The sequence below is a fragment of the Gracilinanus agilis genome, chromosome 1 (assembly GCF_016433145.1).
Source record: "Gracilinanus agilis isolate LMUSP501 chromosome 1, AgileGrace, whole genome shotgun sequence".
NCBI classification, from domain to species: Eukaryota; Metazoa; Chordata; class Mammalia; order Didelphimorphia; family Didelphidae; genus Gracilinanus; species Gracilinanus agilis.
In genome coordinates this window covers 779,629,102-779,642,464 of record NC_058130.1, presented here as the reverse complement: position 1 = coordinate 779,642,464, position 13,363 = coordinate 779,629,102, and the positions used below count along the sequence as shown (strand labels likewise).

The 13,363-nt window shown below is 40.0% G+C and overlaps 1 protein-coding gene across 6 annotated transcripts in view; it reads right to left on the bottom strand.

The window, feature by feature from the left end:
- Positions 1 to 5,286: 5,286 nt before the first annotated feature.
- Positions 5,287 to 13,363, bottom strand: part of LOC123232446 (sodium/glucose cotransporter 1) — a 76,132-nt gene continuing 68,055 nt past the window's right edge. Inside the window, exons 13-15 of one of the 6 annotated variants that reach the window (XM_044658892.1) lie at positions 8,628 to 8,736; positions 7,624 to 7,635; positions 5,287 to 5,875 (exon numbers count right to left, since the gene is read on the bottom strand). In XM_044658892.1, coding sequence (XP_044514827.1) covers positions 5,670 to 5,875; positions 7,624 to 7,635; positions 8,628 to 8,736 — 327 coding nt within the window. In that variant the 3' untranslated portion in view covers positions 5,287 to 5,669. Of the gene's footprint in view, positions 5,897 to 7,623; positions 7,636 to 8,054; positions 8,063 to 8,575; positions 8,587 to 8,627; positions 8,737 to 13,363 lie in introns of all 6 variants that reach the window. The other 5 variants (XM_044658893.1, XM_044658894.1, XM_044658888.1 and 2 more) reach the window with 5 other exon arrangements.

Here is a 13,363-nt window from a genome sequence, read left to right as displayed (position 1 = left end):
CCAAGAAGCAGAGGGAGGATTGTAAAAACTCTTTTTTTACATACTATGTTATTTTCTATATATTAGGCAGAATGACTGTATATTCCCGGGTCCAGGATCTGGACCAGAGACACCATCTATTCTGCTGCTTTTTGCATTTTCTTTGTCTTTGGGAATCCCAAGGAGAGAATTTAGTTAATAGATGAAGGGGAGAAGAGTCCTTGTCCAGTGTACGTGGCATGCCCATCAGTGGAATAGGGAGAGATGGCTAGGTTGATGGAGCACCTCTTTATTAGTTATCACCAATTAAAGATGTCTTGGGATAGTCAAGGAGAGGCTGAAGAATGAGCTCCTAAAAATCTATTTATTAACTACCTACCCCAGCTCAAGTCATCCCTGGTTGCAGGAGAGCCACAGAAACCTATATCACTTTCTTGGTTATGATGCTGGTCTAACCAATAAACCTGATATAATTAATAAACTTATATTCCTCCCCAAAAATCAGTCTCTGGAGATAATTTTAATCATAACAGGGGAAAGTCTTCACTTACTTGAGTAGACATCCCCTTAATTCTCCAATGGGTTTGAGGCCTATAATTTGCCACCAGCCTGGTTTAGGTCATCTACCTTAATGGTTTTACAGGGGTGCGGTTGCTATACATGCTACAGGTTCTTGGAGGCACAGAGGAGAAGTAGAAGTAGATATGAATGTTGGATGAGTAGCCCTGAAAAGGGCTAAGTAAACCCTTGCATCAGAGATGGTAGTCCTCTTTGGATACCCCATTCATCTCATAGAATTCATCATCTTTCCCCCAAACCTATACATTTTCCTAACAACTCTATTTCTATTGACAGCACCACCATCCTCCCAGTCACTCATGTTCTCAACCTAGGAGACTTCCTCAACTCTTACCTCTCCCCTCTCATATTCAAACAATAGAGTTCTATTTTGTGCTGACTTGACTAAAGCTGACAAGACAGTAAAATTTACTCAGAGACTACATGTGCCCTTTATTTTGGAAACCAAAATACTTAAAGAGTCATTCTTTCCTGATATGCTCTTTGAACTTCTTGGGGAAAACAGCAAACTCAGAAGAATGGCTGGGGAATTGAGATGTGACATCTTACTAGGAATAGCCAGATGTTGTTGCTCAGGGGGACTTAGAGCAAATGTTGATTTTTTTCACTAGAAACAGTGAATCATCTGGAAAGTTGAGATTTCAGATTTCACTGAGAATAGTGGGTTGCCAACTACTTGGGATTTCTAATTTACATTTGAACCTTACATTTTTTTAATTTTTATTAAATCAAGCTGACCCTAATAAATTGTCATATTGGGATAAATTGTGTAAATCAATCAAGTTACTCCACAACACTTAAAGTAAGTGGTTAGATGCTCTGATACCTCAACACATAAGAATAAATAACAATCAATAAAATGTATTGAATTAAATTTTAAAAGTCCTAGAAACCAGAATGGCATTTCACAGAAACCATGTCATGTTCTAGGGGTCTACTATAATCAAGAGCCAGAATTCTTCCAGAGATTGGAGCAATTCTGACATTCCAGTAAAGCCCCAAGGAGGAATCATTTACAGAGTCTGAGAAAAGGAGAAGGCTCGATTTTAGCCTCATACTAGGTCTCTTTCTCCATCTTCTTTAACTGGGGGAGGATTGGTTGAACTTCAAAGGATCCAGACAATTTGGAATGTCCTATCAGCTTCCTAGTATTATCTCCCAAGGACCACAGCATTTGGATACAATGCAGAGAGATATGTACATAGTTCTATAAGGAGCCCAGAGAAGGAGTTACACTATGTCCAAGGAGAATTTCTTGACCACGCCTATGAAAGGAAGAAAAATGCTTTTAGCAAAAGAAGCTCTGAGTTAATGCTTTTACCACATGTGCTCTCTAAGACTGAGCCCACTTTCCCTTAAACTCTGTGTGTACATATGGGAAAGTTTATCACATAACTGGAGGTGGGGGGTGTTTTCAGCTAACTGTTCCTACTCTCTTACCTTGTACTCCTTTCTAAAAGCTCCGTAAGACTAACATAGATGTGACTATTTAAGACTGATGAAGAACAAGTCAAGATGCTGTTAGAATTAATAGAAAATTAAATTCATTTGCAACTAATAATTTTGGAGAGAGGTATATACCAGAGGGAGCTTTTGAGCCAGAAGAAACCCTCCCTAACCTGTTAGGTCTATTCCTAGAACCCTGAGGAGACAAAGTAGCCATTCTCTAAAGACCGAACTAAGTAGGAAAAGTAGGAATAGAGACGAGTGCTTCAGAGCATGGATTACATATAAACTTTTCATGTTCACAAGAAATTGGGAAAGAGAAGAGATTATAAAATTATTAAAAGATTATAAAATGGGATGGAGGCTGAGGGATTGTGATGAATTATGGATGGCTATATAGGAATGGGATTGTAGAAAGTTGAATTTTTGTAGGGTTAAGTTTAAGAATATTGGATGCTGTCTCCAAAGTTACTAGCATGAACTCATTCCAAGAATTCTGGAAGGGATCTTGAAATATACAGGGAGCTGGAAGGTGTTTGAATAAGTAACTGTCACTTCCTGTCCTGAGCTGGGAGAGGGAGGCTGTTGCTCTCTTCTGAGTGTTTCCTATCTTAACCTTTTGTGAAAGAAGGGAAACCTTTAAACTGCATTTGGAAGTTCACTGCCTGAGAGAAGGTTTACCTGGAGATCCTGTTTGTGAGTACCTCAGAGCCATACTCAGCTCTGAGTGATCTCAGTCATCTTGGGTTCATTCTTAAAAAATTTGGAGACAATTGATGAGATAAATAACTAAATCAACAACTGAAGATTGTAGTCAGGTAGATTAGAAAGGTTTGGTGGGAAATAAGCTAGAGCCAGGGAGAAATAGAGTAGTCAGAAGATCCGAAGACTCCATCGTGAGATGGATGTAGATTGAAGAGTTGGAGTATTAGGACTTAGAACTGGAGCATCTTTGTGTTTTAATCGTCATGTTCTATCTTTGGTTTCTCTATAAACATAAATACTTTTTGTACAAAGGCTTATGTGCACTGGCTCAGTGAAGGAAGGCTCACTTTGCCTTCCCTTCACAATAGGGAACTGAGTTACTTACAGACAGCCAATTAAGTATCTAACCCAGTTTCCTATCATGAATATCATCATCTATCCACATTATTTCTTCAGCTGTTGAGAATCTTCATATCCTTAGATTAAAGTAGATAAAAATCTGGGTTGAGGCACTGAGGGCTTCAGGACCCAGGCAGGTCATATCTGTGTATGTACAAGACTCAAAAAGGGGACTCAGGACTGAGAGTTCTCTGTCTCCTTTACACATGGGAAAACTGAACTGAACCAAGTGAAGCAACTCAAGCTCTGAGCACTACCTGGTAGCCTATTCAGATGTTGCCCTCTGAGTTACTTTTCCAGCCTTTTCCTTAGGAAAGAGGCAAATACATCTCCCCTACCAAATCCCCTACTTACATTGTGAGTGAGCTCTCTTCCCATGCTAATGTAAAGCAAGTTCTCTTATGGAAAGGAACACTTTTCCCATACATATGTATGTCCATTAAAAACTAGATGGAAGAAAATTCACATAGTGAATTAAGCAAATCATTTATCCTCTAGGAACCAGTTGTAAAACACTGATCACACTGTCCTATGATAATTATAAAGTGATTCAAAAAGCCTTTCCTGGTCCCATTCGCCAAATATAGGTATAGCCCATTAAATGGACATTCATATTCATATGGAAATGTGCAGGGAAATATACCAAAATATTTAGAATTTTGATAAATGTTCATGAACCAGAAGAACGTGATTCTACCTTCTGCCTAGTGGACTCCAAGAATCAATCAATCAATGAGTATATATTAACCATTTATGGTTTTTCAGGCATTGTAGGGTATGTGCTCCTTCCTTTTTTTAACCAATGTAACCACAAGCTACCCCATTATGCAAGCTCCCCAGTTCATCATTGCTCGGGCTAAGCTTATCTAGAAGAGCTGAGTTGGAACCCATCAATGAATATTCCTCATTTCTGGAGCTGATGGTCTATGCAGAGATTATCTCAGGAAGAAACTTAAGGATCCTTGGAATGTTGTTTCTGTCTAGCTCCCCATCTAAAACCTGGAATCGAGCTGTGACTTGGGTTGAATTCTAAGGAGGGCCAAAAAGCCTCTGTTTTCCTATGTTGTGGGAAAGAAGATTTCAAAAGGAACAACCACTTCGTGTTAATGGAATGATGATAGAGTTCCCCTAAATGTCCAGGTGGCTCCTGCAGTTGAAGTTGGCCTTCAATAATGTATACTTTTTCTTGACCTGCCCTCTATCTTACATGGGAGCATAAGAGGCATTATTATCTCCATTTCGTAAAGGGAAAAATTGAGATACATTAGGTTTAAGAGATTTGCTTGTGAGGTCACAGACACTAGTTGTCAGAAGCAGAATTCAAACACAAGTCTTCCTGATTCTCAGTCCAATACTTAATCTCTTAGAAGGAATTCCTATTAAATAAAGGCTCAAGTTCCATTGCTGATGCACTCAGATAAGGTTCAAAATGGTCAAAAAAAACTTTTATTTGATGGACAACAGATACACCATATTTCCAGCTTCTGAACATGTGGCAAAAACAAAAGGTAAACTTGTTGGCAAATAAAAGAAAACAGCAAGAAAGGAGGATCCCATACGTAGGCAATGCCAGAGATGGGAATCAAAACCAGGTCTCTCTTGCTCCTTCCTTTGCACCAGACTATCTCTTGTGTTAGAAATCAAAGGAACCTTTAGAGACCATCCAGTCAATTTTAGAGGTGGAAGAGTCCTCAGTGACCACCTAGACCAACCCACATGGAAAAGGTATAACCATAATAATATGATTATTGAATGGTTACCTTCTCCTTTCTTGAATATCTCCAAGGAGAAGATCACCAATTCTCAAGGTAGCCCATTTCTCTTTGGCACAATTCTAATTGTTAGGGCTGTTCTTGGAAAAACACTAATCCAATGCCCTCATTTTACAGATGGGGAAATTGAGGCTCAGAGAAAGAAAGGAACTTGCTCAGAGTAACCCAGAAAATTAGTGGCAGAGACAAGACTCCAACCCATGTCTCCTGACTCTGAGTCTCAGGATCACCATTTACCCAACTCTTCTGATAATTGTTTCAGGTGATTTTTATGATTCCTAAGCTTAAAGAATAGAATGCCATCAGTGGATCTGGAGGAGAGCAATCACCAGTCACACTAATGAGTTCATTCCTCAAAATCAGGGTTTCTACAATGAAACCACATGAAGCCAAAATGCAGCTGATCTCATGGCAACCAAAGTCTCTAAATCTGCCCATTATTGGGAACTGTTTCATCAGATTTTCACATCCCTAGCACCTAGCACAAAGGCAGGTATTTTATATATGTTGATGCCATCAAATTGAATCATACCAAATTACTAGGAAAACTCAAGTGGCCTTTCCCCCTTGCTTTAGTATGTACACCATCATTTTGTTTCAGATTTTAAAAAGTCATTTTCATTTGTATAGGCTCTAATTACAAATATGTACACTCATATCATTCATTATAATTTACAACTGTATTTCTCTTTCCTTCTCCATGACAGTGCTGCATGGAATCCAATGGATAGAGAAAGGACGGAAGGCTGGACTTTGGAAACCTAGTCTGAAGGAGAGAGTCAGCTGAATCTATGCAAAGTAAGCATGGCAGAAGACAGCCACAGCCAAGAGAATGATGCCATTGATGTTGACAATATTTCTCCACAAGGGCTTCTCTGATGTGTCTGTCATTTTCATCTTGAGGGCAGCCTCCTCCTCCTTGGTCATTTTGGGGCCTTTCTGCTGATCCAGTCCACAGAACAAGTCATAGGCCTTCCTGCAGCATCCCTTATCCTCTGGAGGGACTTCTGTGTCAAATAAGTACAAGAAAATATGGGAGTTAGGAAGAGAAGGAACCTGAAGATGGCAGAGATATCCTTTAGGTAACCAACTGTCCCACTGATTACTTTCTCCACACTTGTTTATAGAAATCAAAATGATATAAAATGTTTTCAAGAATGTGCCCAACTTCTCAGGAGGTCTCTCAGGAGACCAGCAAAACTCTAACGCCAATCCTGTGAAGTAGATATACTATATTTGCATTCTGCAGGCTTGGACTGGTAGAGTAGCTTGCCCATACTGGCACAGCTGATAAGAGTGAGAGCTTTTCACTCTCATTTAAGCATTCACATTATAAGGTATTTGTGGCCATTTTTGTTTTTCAGTCATTTTGGTCATGTCTAACTCTTTGTGACCTCATTTGGATTTTTTTGCCAAAGATAGAGGAGTAGTTTGCCATTTCCTTCTCCAGTTCACTTTATAGAGTAGGAAACTGAGGCAAATTAGATTAAGTGACTTGCCCAGGGTCTCACAAGTAGTAGGTGTGTGACCTCAGATTTGAACTCAGACCTTCCTAACTACAGGCCTAGTGTTCTATCCATTGTACCACCCACCTGCTCAGTATGTCCTTACAGTCATAAAGAATTTTATAAAAGTTTCAGCAAAAAAGCTTTGCAAACCTTAAAGGACTATATAAATGCTAGCTTTTATTGTAATTATTCTCTCCTACCTCATAGAATGTCAGCTCCTTGAGGGAAGGAACTGTTTTCTTTTTGCTTTTGTAAAGTTGTTAGTACCTACTCTAATTCCTGGCACGTAGCAGGTCTTAAATAAATTCCTGTTAAAATGGATGCATAGGGGCAGCTGGGTAGCTCAGTGGAGTGAGAGCCAGGCCTAGAGACGGGAGGTCCTAGGTTCAAACCCGGCCTCAGCCACTTCCCAGCTGTGTGACCCTGGGCAAGTCACTCAACCCCCATTGCCCACCCTTACCACTCTTCCAGCTATGAGACAATACACTGAAGTACAAGGGTTAAAAAAATGGATGCATACATGCATGCATGCATGCACGGAGTGATTCTCTGCAAATATACTGAATCACAGGCTCTCCCAGTCAGTTGATTGGAATTCAGACAGGTGTACCTGATAAATGTATTGGGATAGAAAGGCTGAATCTATAGGCCCAACAGGGTTAACATGCCATTCAGTTCTGGTCTAATCTGCCAGTGATATCTCTTTGAGAGAATGGAGTCTGAAGTTGTCCTAAATCAATATACTTGGCCTTGCCACCTGAGGAATCAGATTCTCTCCTTTGGGCTTCCTTGTCCACCCTTTACTTCTCCAGAGAAGATGTTGGGAGAGCTGTGCCCACAAGAAGTAGAACTGAATCCATCTTCAGTAGGAATCAGAAGCCTAGGGTTCTAGCCTCTAATCTCTCACTAATAAACTAGGCAAAATTGAGAAAATGTCTTCCCCTCTCTGGGTCTCCTTCACATCTGTAAAATGAGAAGTAGAATCATTGTCCTGCCTATCACAAATGGCTATTGTGAAGGTCATATGAATGCATAGATATGGAGGTGATTTTGTGAGTTACAATACACCTGATGAATGTAAGAGCTTAAGAGCAGAGATACCATCATATCATCAGGAATGGTAATGGTGGCACAGTCATGCCCCTCCTTCCACCAGAGGTTCAGGGGGTATGGCAGAAACAGTGATGAATTTGGATTCAGAGGGCCTGACATCAAATCTTGACTCTATTATTTACTTTTTGTGTGATCTTAGACAAGCCCCATTTTTCATCTCCTTCCCAGCTCTAAAATCTATTATTTTTCTGAGGTTTGCAAAAAGGACGAACTAGAGGGTTTTTAAGGTTCCTTCTGGGATAAAAAATATATATTAAAATTCAGTAATGATGAATGGGAATGGGGTAGCTATGTAACTCAATATAAAGTCAGGCCTAGAGATGGGAGGTCCTGGGTTCAAATCTGCTCCCAGATACTTACTGCCTAGTTGTCTGATCCAGGGCAAGTCCCTTAACTTCAGTTGCCTAGCTCTTAATATATCTGGGATTAACTGCACTGTCACAGTAATCATGTGAGCAAACAAAGCAATAGATGTCTCATTTATCAGGAAAACAGAATCCCTGAAAGCTCTTACATACACCAACTAGCCTGCTCTGGGCAATGAGATGCCTACTTTCAGAACTGTGGACAGTTCCTGAGCATGTTCTAGAGTACTACCTAGTTGACTTTGGCCCAATGTTACAAAGAAAGGACTACAGACTTGTAGATTTTTGCACTGAAAACAACCTCAGGGGTCATCTAGCCCCACCCTCTGATTTTATGGGTGAGAGAGTTGAGCGATGGAGTCACAAAAGCAGTGGGTTTGAGTCCAGTCCTCCAATTCTTACCCCGGTGTTCTTTCTGCTACACTAGCAGACCTCATTATCCAAACTTGTTTTATAGAGAAGAAAACTGAGGCTCAGAGATGAGAACACATCAGCAGGATTACATAGCAGGTCAATGGCAGAGCTGTGCTAGAATCTGGGTCCCTCTTCTTAGCCAACAAATATGTAAGGGGAACAGTAAGGACTATGACTGCATTGAAATAGCAACATGCTTTGGGTCCCGCCAGTGCTCTGATACTGGCCCCACACTCCAATCGAGGCCAGACCACACAGAAAAAAATGGATTTGGGCCAAGAGGTCTTGATGTTACTGTGGGGATATCTGACTTGAGGTCTGTAAAAGGGACTGGGGTCTAAACTCACCTATTTCCAACTTTTCTTCAGAAACATCTGCAAGTTCCTTCTCTTCATCTGCATCCAAATCAATTCGCTCTTCCTTGCTGTTCCTCAAACTCCAACACAGGCGGTAAAGCTGAGGGGGGAGAGAAAACAGAAGCAGATTAGCAAAGGAACACAGACAGCATTGGAAGCCTCACCATTAAGGGCACACACTGCTAGTCCAACAGCAGGTGGATTAATTACAATTTCCAGATGGATAGTGATGATCAGATCCCAGGAAATGAGAGAGCTTTGTGGGGGGTGGAGTTGGGTGCTAGCTAGGCTGCAGGAAATCAGGCCCACTGAGTCACTGCTGACTGTTTATAGAAAGCAATAGGGAGAGGGAGCATGGACAGTGGAGAGAGAGAGATGACCTCAGGAAGACTCCATTTCTGACATATACTAGCAGAATGACCCTGGAAAGTTGTCTAACTTCTTAGGAGCTACAGGAAACTCTCTATGACCAATTTACAGAGCATGTGTCTAAATGCACTGATAGGTGGATGGTTCTCACTGAGACTTCTCAATACCAGAGAAATCGCAGATCCAATTCAAAGGGGAAAATGAAATTATACAAAAAAGTTACAAAATTACGCTTTGATGCAATGATCCTGCTGCTTATGTGCTTATGCTCCCAAGGAAATGAGTGACCAGAAGAAGATATTTACTCATACAAACATATTCATAGAGCAGCACCATTTCTAATGGCAAAAAGTTGGGAACAAAATAAATTCCCAACACCTGGGAAATGTCCAAGCCAACTGTGCTATGTGAATGTTGCACCACAAGGGACAAGACATATGAAGAAATCTGGTAAATAGAGGAGGAATTTCAGGAAGTGATGGAGAGTGAAGAAAGTAGATCTCCTATATGCGGTACCCAAAGTGACCATAAATATGTAAAGAAAAGCAATATTAAACAGTAAGAAAACTAAGCCTCAGTTTTCTCATCTATAAAATGGAGATAATATGATCATCTGTCTCACAAGGTTGTTGTGAAGTTCAAATAGGATTACAAATACAGATATTTGCATATATATTCACATATACATGAATGCGTAGATAGTGTTTAGCCACTGGTTCTACTAGACTAAACTTATAATTTGTGATCTTCCTTTAAAAAGAATATAGTAAGGGCAGTTAGGTGGCACAATGGATAGAGCACTGGCCCTGGAGTACAGAGGATCTGGGTTCAAAACTGGCTTCAGGCACTTCCTAACTATGAGACCTTGGGCAAGTTATTTAACTCTCACCCAGCCCTTAGAGTTGCTACTAAGACATGAAAGCGAAGGTTTAAAAAAAAAAAGAATAAAGTACAAAAGGATAAAAATAGATGAAGCATCAGTCCCAATCACTCTTTAGGATTGTTTTGATTTCTGGGAATATATATGGAGATTTTATTGTGTGTTTGCTTGTTTGTCTACTTGGCTAAAATAAAATTTTTCAGCCAAAAGGAGGAGATCTTTCCATTCATGTCATGCAAGTGTCTGTTGGACATTCAATAACAAGCCAAGCAATATAACAGAAAAAAAAATTCTGAACTTGGAATCAGAAAAGACTCAGGTTTGAGTCCCACCTCTGACATTAGCCAATCAATTTTGTAATTAAAGGTAGCTCAGTTCATCTCTCTGAGCCTTGGTTTGCTCATCTGTAAAATGAGGAGATGCCTAAGGTATCTATGTTATAATATTGACAGGAAGCTCAAATAAAATATTTTTCAAAGTGTAATGCACTATAAAGTGTCTCTTACTGAGCACAAACCACAGCTGCCCCCTTCTGGCAACTCTCATAGTTAAGCACTTAGGTCACAATAAGATCCTTTTGTGTGAAGAACTTTGAAGCAAGGAAGGGGATCAGACAGGAACCTCTGGGGGTTATAAAATGACAAATGACAAGATCCTGCCCATCCTCTCAGCTGGCTTTCTTTCCCAGATTCAGCACCATGGCTAGGGAAGATAGTTACTCAGGTGCTACAAAGGCTATGGAGAAAGACAGCAGAGCTGGAGCTGTGGAATAAGAGCCATTTGGGCATTGGAGTGGGAAACAGACTGCATAAAAATGGTCATCTAACTAGGCCAACTAATTCGTGTGCCTTTCAACTGTCTGTGCTATTTGCATAGCAAAAAAAAGTATCCCTATAAAACCTTCCAGGTTTGGAAAGGGCCCCACCACATTAGCTGAGTTTCCTCAAAGAGGAAATTCCCTAAAGTGTCCATGATGGCTCTTCTCTGGTCTGCTGACTATCAGGGAAATAACCAGGCAAGGAGTGTGTATGAATGTCCTTTTTCTGGAGATAATAACATTAATAACTATTTATATAATACTAAAAAGTTTGCAAAGTGCTCTCCATATATTATCTCATTTGACCCTCTCAGTCCTGTAGGTACCATTATCATTTCCATTCTAAAGATGAGAAAACTAAGGTTAAAAGAAGTTAAGTGATTTGCCCTGAGACATACGGCTATGAAATACCTGAGGCAGGATTTGAATTCAGGTCTTTCTGACTCCAAGTCAAGAATTCTGTCCACTACTCCTCCTTATTGACCCGCTACAAATCTTGGTATCATATCTGGGTGGCCTGGGTTTGAAGGGGTGAATCTTTGATGAGGCCTTTCAGAAATTTGCCTGCCTGCATTGTTTGATATGAGACCCTGCCTCATTACCTTCAAAATGTTCTGGAGAACTCTGATGTTTTTTCTCAATTCACCTTTTTCCCCCTAAAACCCTTACCTTCTGTCTTCAAATTGAGATTAAGTATCAGTTCCAAGGCAGAAGAGTGGTAAGGGCTAGGCAAATGGATTTAAGTGACTTGCCCAGAATCACACAGCTAGGAATTTTCTGAGGCCAGATTTGAACTCAGGGTCTCCAGTGTCTTGTACTTACTGAGCTGTGTGCATGTAGTATCTCCCCTGCAGAAGACAAAGACTATAGGACTTTTGTCTTTATGTCTGTAGTGTCTAGGACAGTGCCTTGTACAGAAGATGTATTTAATTAATATTCATTAATTAAATTGAATTGAAGCCAAGGTTGTGATAATTGGATTAAGTCTACACTGCCCATCCTTAGATTTAATCACCAAAGGTGAGAGCACCTCTAATGCTGGGAGGTCCGTAACCCAAATGTGCTAGAGTGGGTGACAAATCAGAATCAAGTGACTGCCCCCTAGACAGTCCTATGAGAATCATCTGTTGTGATTAGACATGCAAATTAGGAGGGAGGCACAGGAAGTGATGCATAAGTGACCCCTTTAAAAAGAGGGAGTTGGGTGAGTGAGAGGGTCTTGGGTGGAAGAGAGTGTCTGGTGACAGACCTCTTCTGGTTCATGGAGGAGTGTTGGAATCCTGAGACCCTGGTGAGACTACCTTAAATATCTTCTTTGAATTCCACGTGGTGAGTTTAAAGACTGACTAAATCTTCCTGAACTTCTCTTAAGAAATTTCTTCTAGTAGACTCTGTGAATGAAGTTTGCTCCACTCACCTCTGGGCCTCTAGCCCTCTAACTCTCAGCTGAGGGTTAAGATCTATCTGGATTAATTGGAGGATTGTAATAAATTACCTACTGGGTTAGATTCTTATTTCCTTATTTCCTCTCCCTCTTCTTAATTGTAAATAAACTTCCATAAAAGTCAATTTTGACTTGAGATTATTCTTAATTGAGGAGTGACAATAGTTCTGCTGACAATCTTTTAATATATTGAACCCAAAAACCCCTTTTTCCCCATTACAAGGTAAAGAATTTTTTAGGCTGAATGAGTTTAGGGCCATACACCAAATCTCCATTAGTTATGTGATCTGATCTTATTTTGCTCATTTCTTTAAAAACTAAACAGGTCAAAAGTAAACGTAGCCAAATTACAAAGAACAAGCCTATCCCCAAAAAGAGAGCTATCAGAAGATATTCCTCTATTCCGTTGCAGAATGTCAGAGGTTGAAGGGGAAGAAAGTACAGCTAAGTAGCTTAGTAGATAAAGTACCAGGCTGGAGTTAGGAGGATCTGAATGGAAATTTGGCCTTAGACACTTCCTAGTTATATGACTCTAGGCAACTCACTTAATTTCAATTGCCTAGCCCTTATTGTTCTTCTATCTTAGAATTGATACTTAGAATACTTAGTAAGGATTCTAAGACAGAAGATAAGAGGTTAAAAAAAAACAGAAATGTAGGGCACCTGGGAGCCCAATATTTCATATGTTATCAAATTTTTCAATGTTGATTGGTTTCATCGATTTTTTCCTCTTCTTCCTCTTTCTTTTTTCCTTAGAAGATTCTGTGCTATATTGAATGGCTCTCTGGGAGGAGAGGAGTGACACAGAAGAGAGACTTAGGTGATACAAAACAAAAGATATAAATAAAATGCATTTTTAATCCTTATCATCTGTATTAGAATCAATACTATGTACTGGTTCCAAAGCAGAAGAATGGTAAGAGCTAGACAATTGGGGTTAACTGACTTGCCCAAGGTCACACAGCTGGGACATGTCTATGGTCAGATTTGAACCCTGGATCTCTTATCTGTAGGCCTGGATCTCTATCTACTCTATCCCACTGTCCCCAATAAAATGTATTTTTTTAATCAATCAGACATTGGCTGCTCCAGGATCAAGGCTGATCAGTAAGTGTAGCTCCAGTTTTACAATCAGGAATCTGGATGCTAAGGTTATTAAATGATAACCTTAGAAATCTGATAGTTAAGTTTAGAAATTCTTTAGGGATCTAACAGAA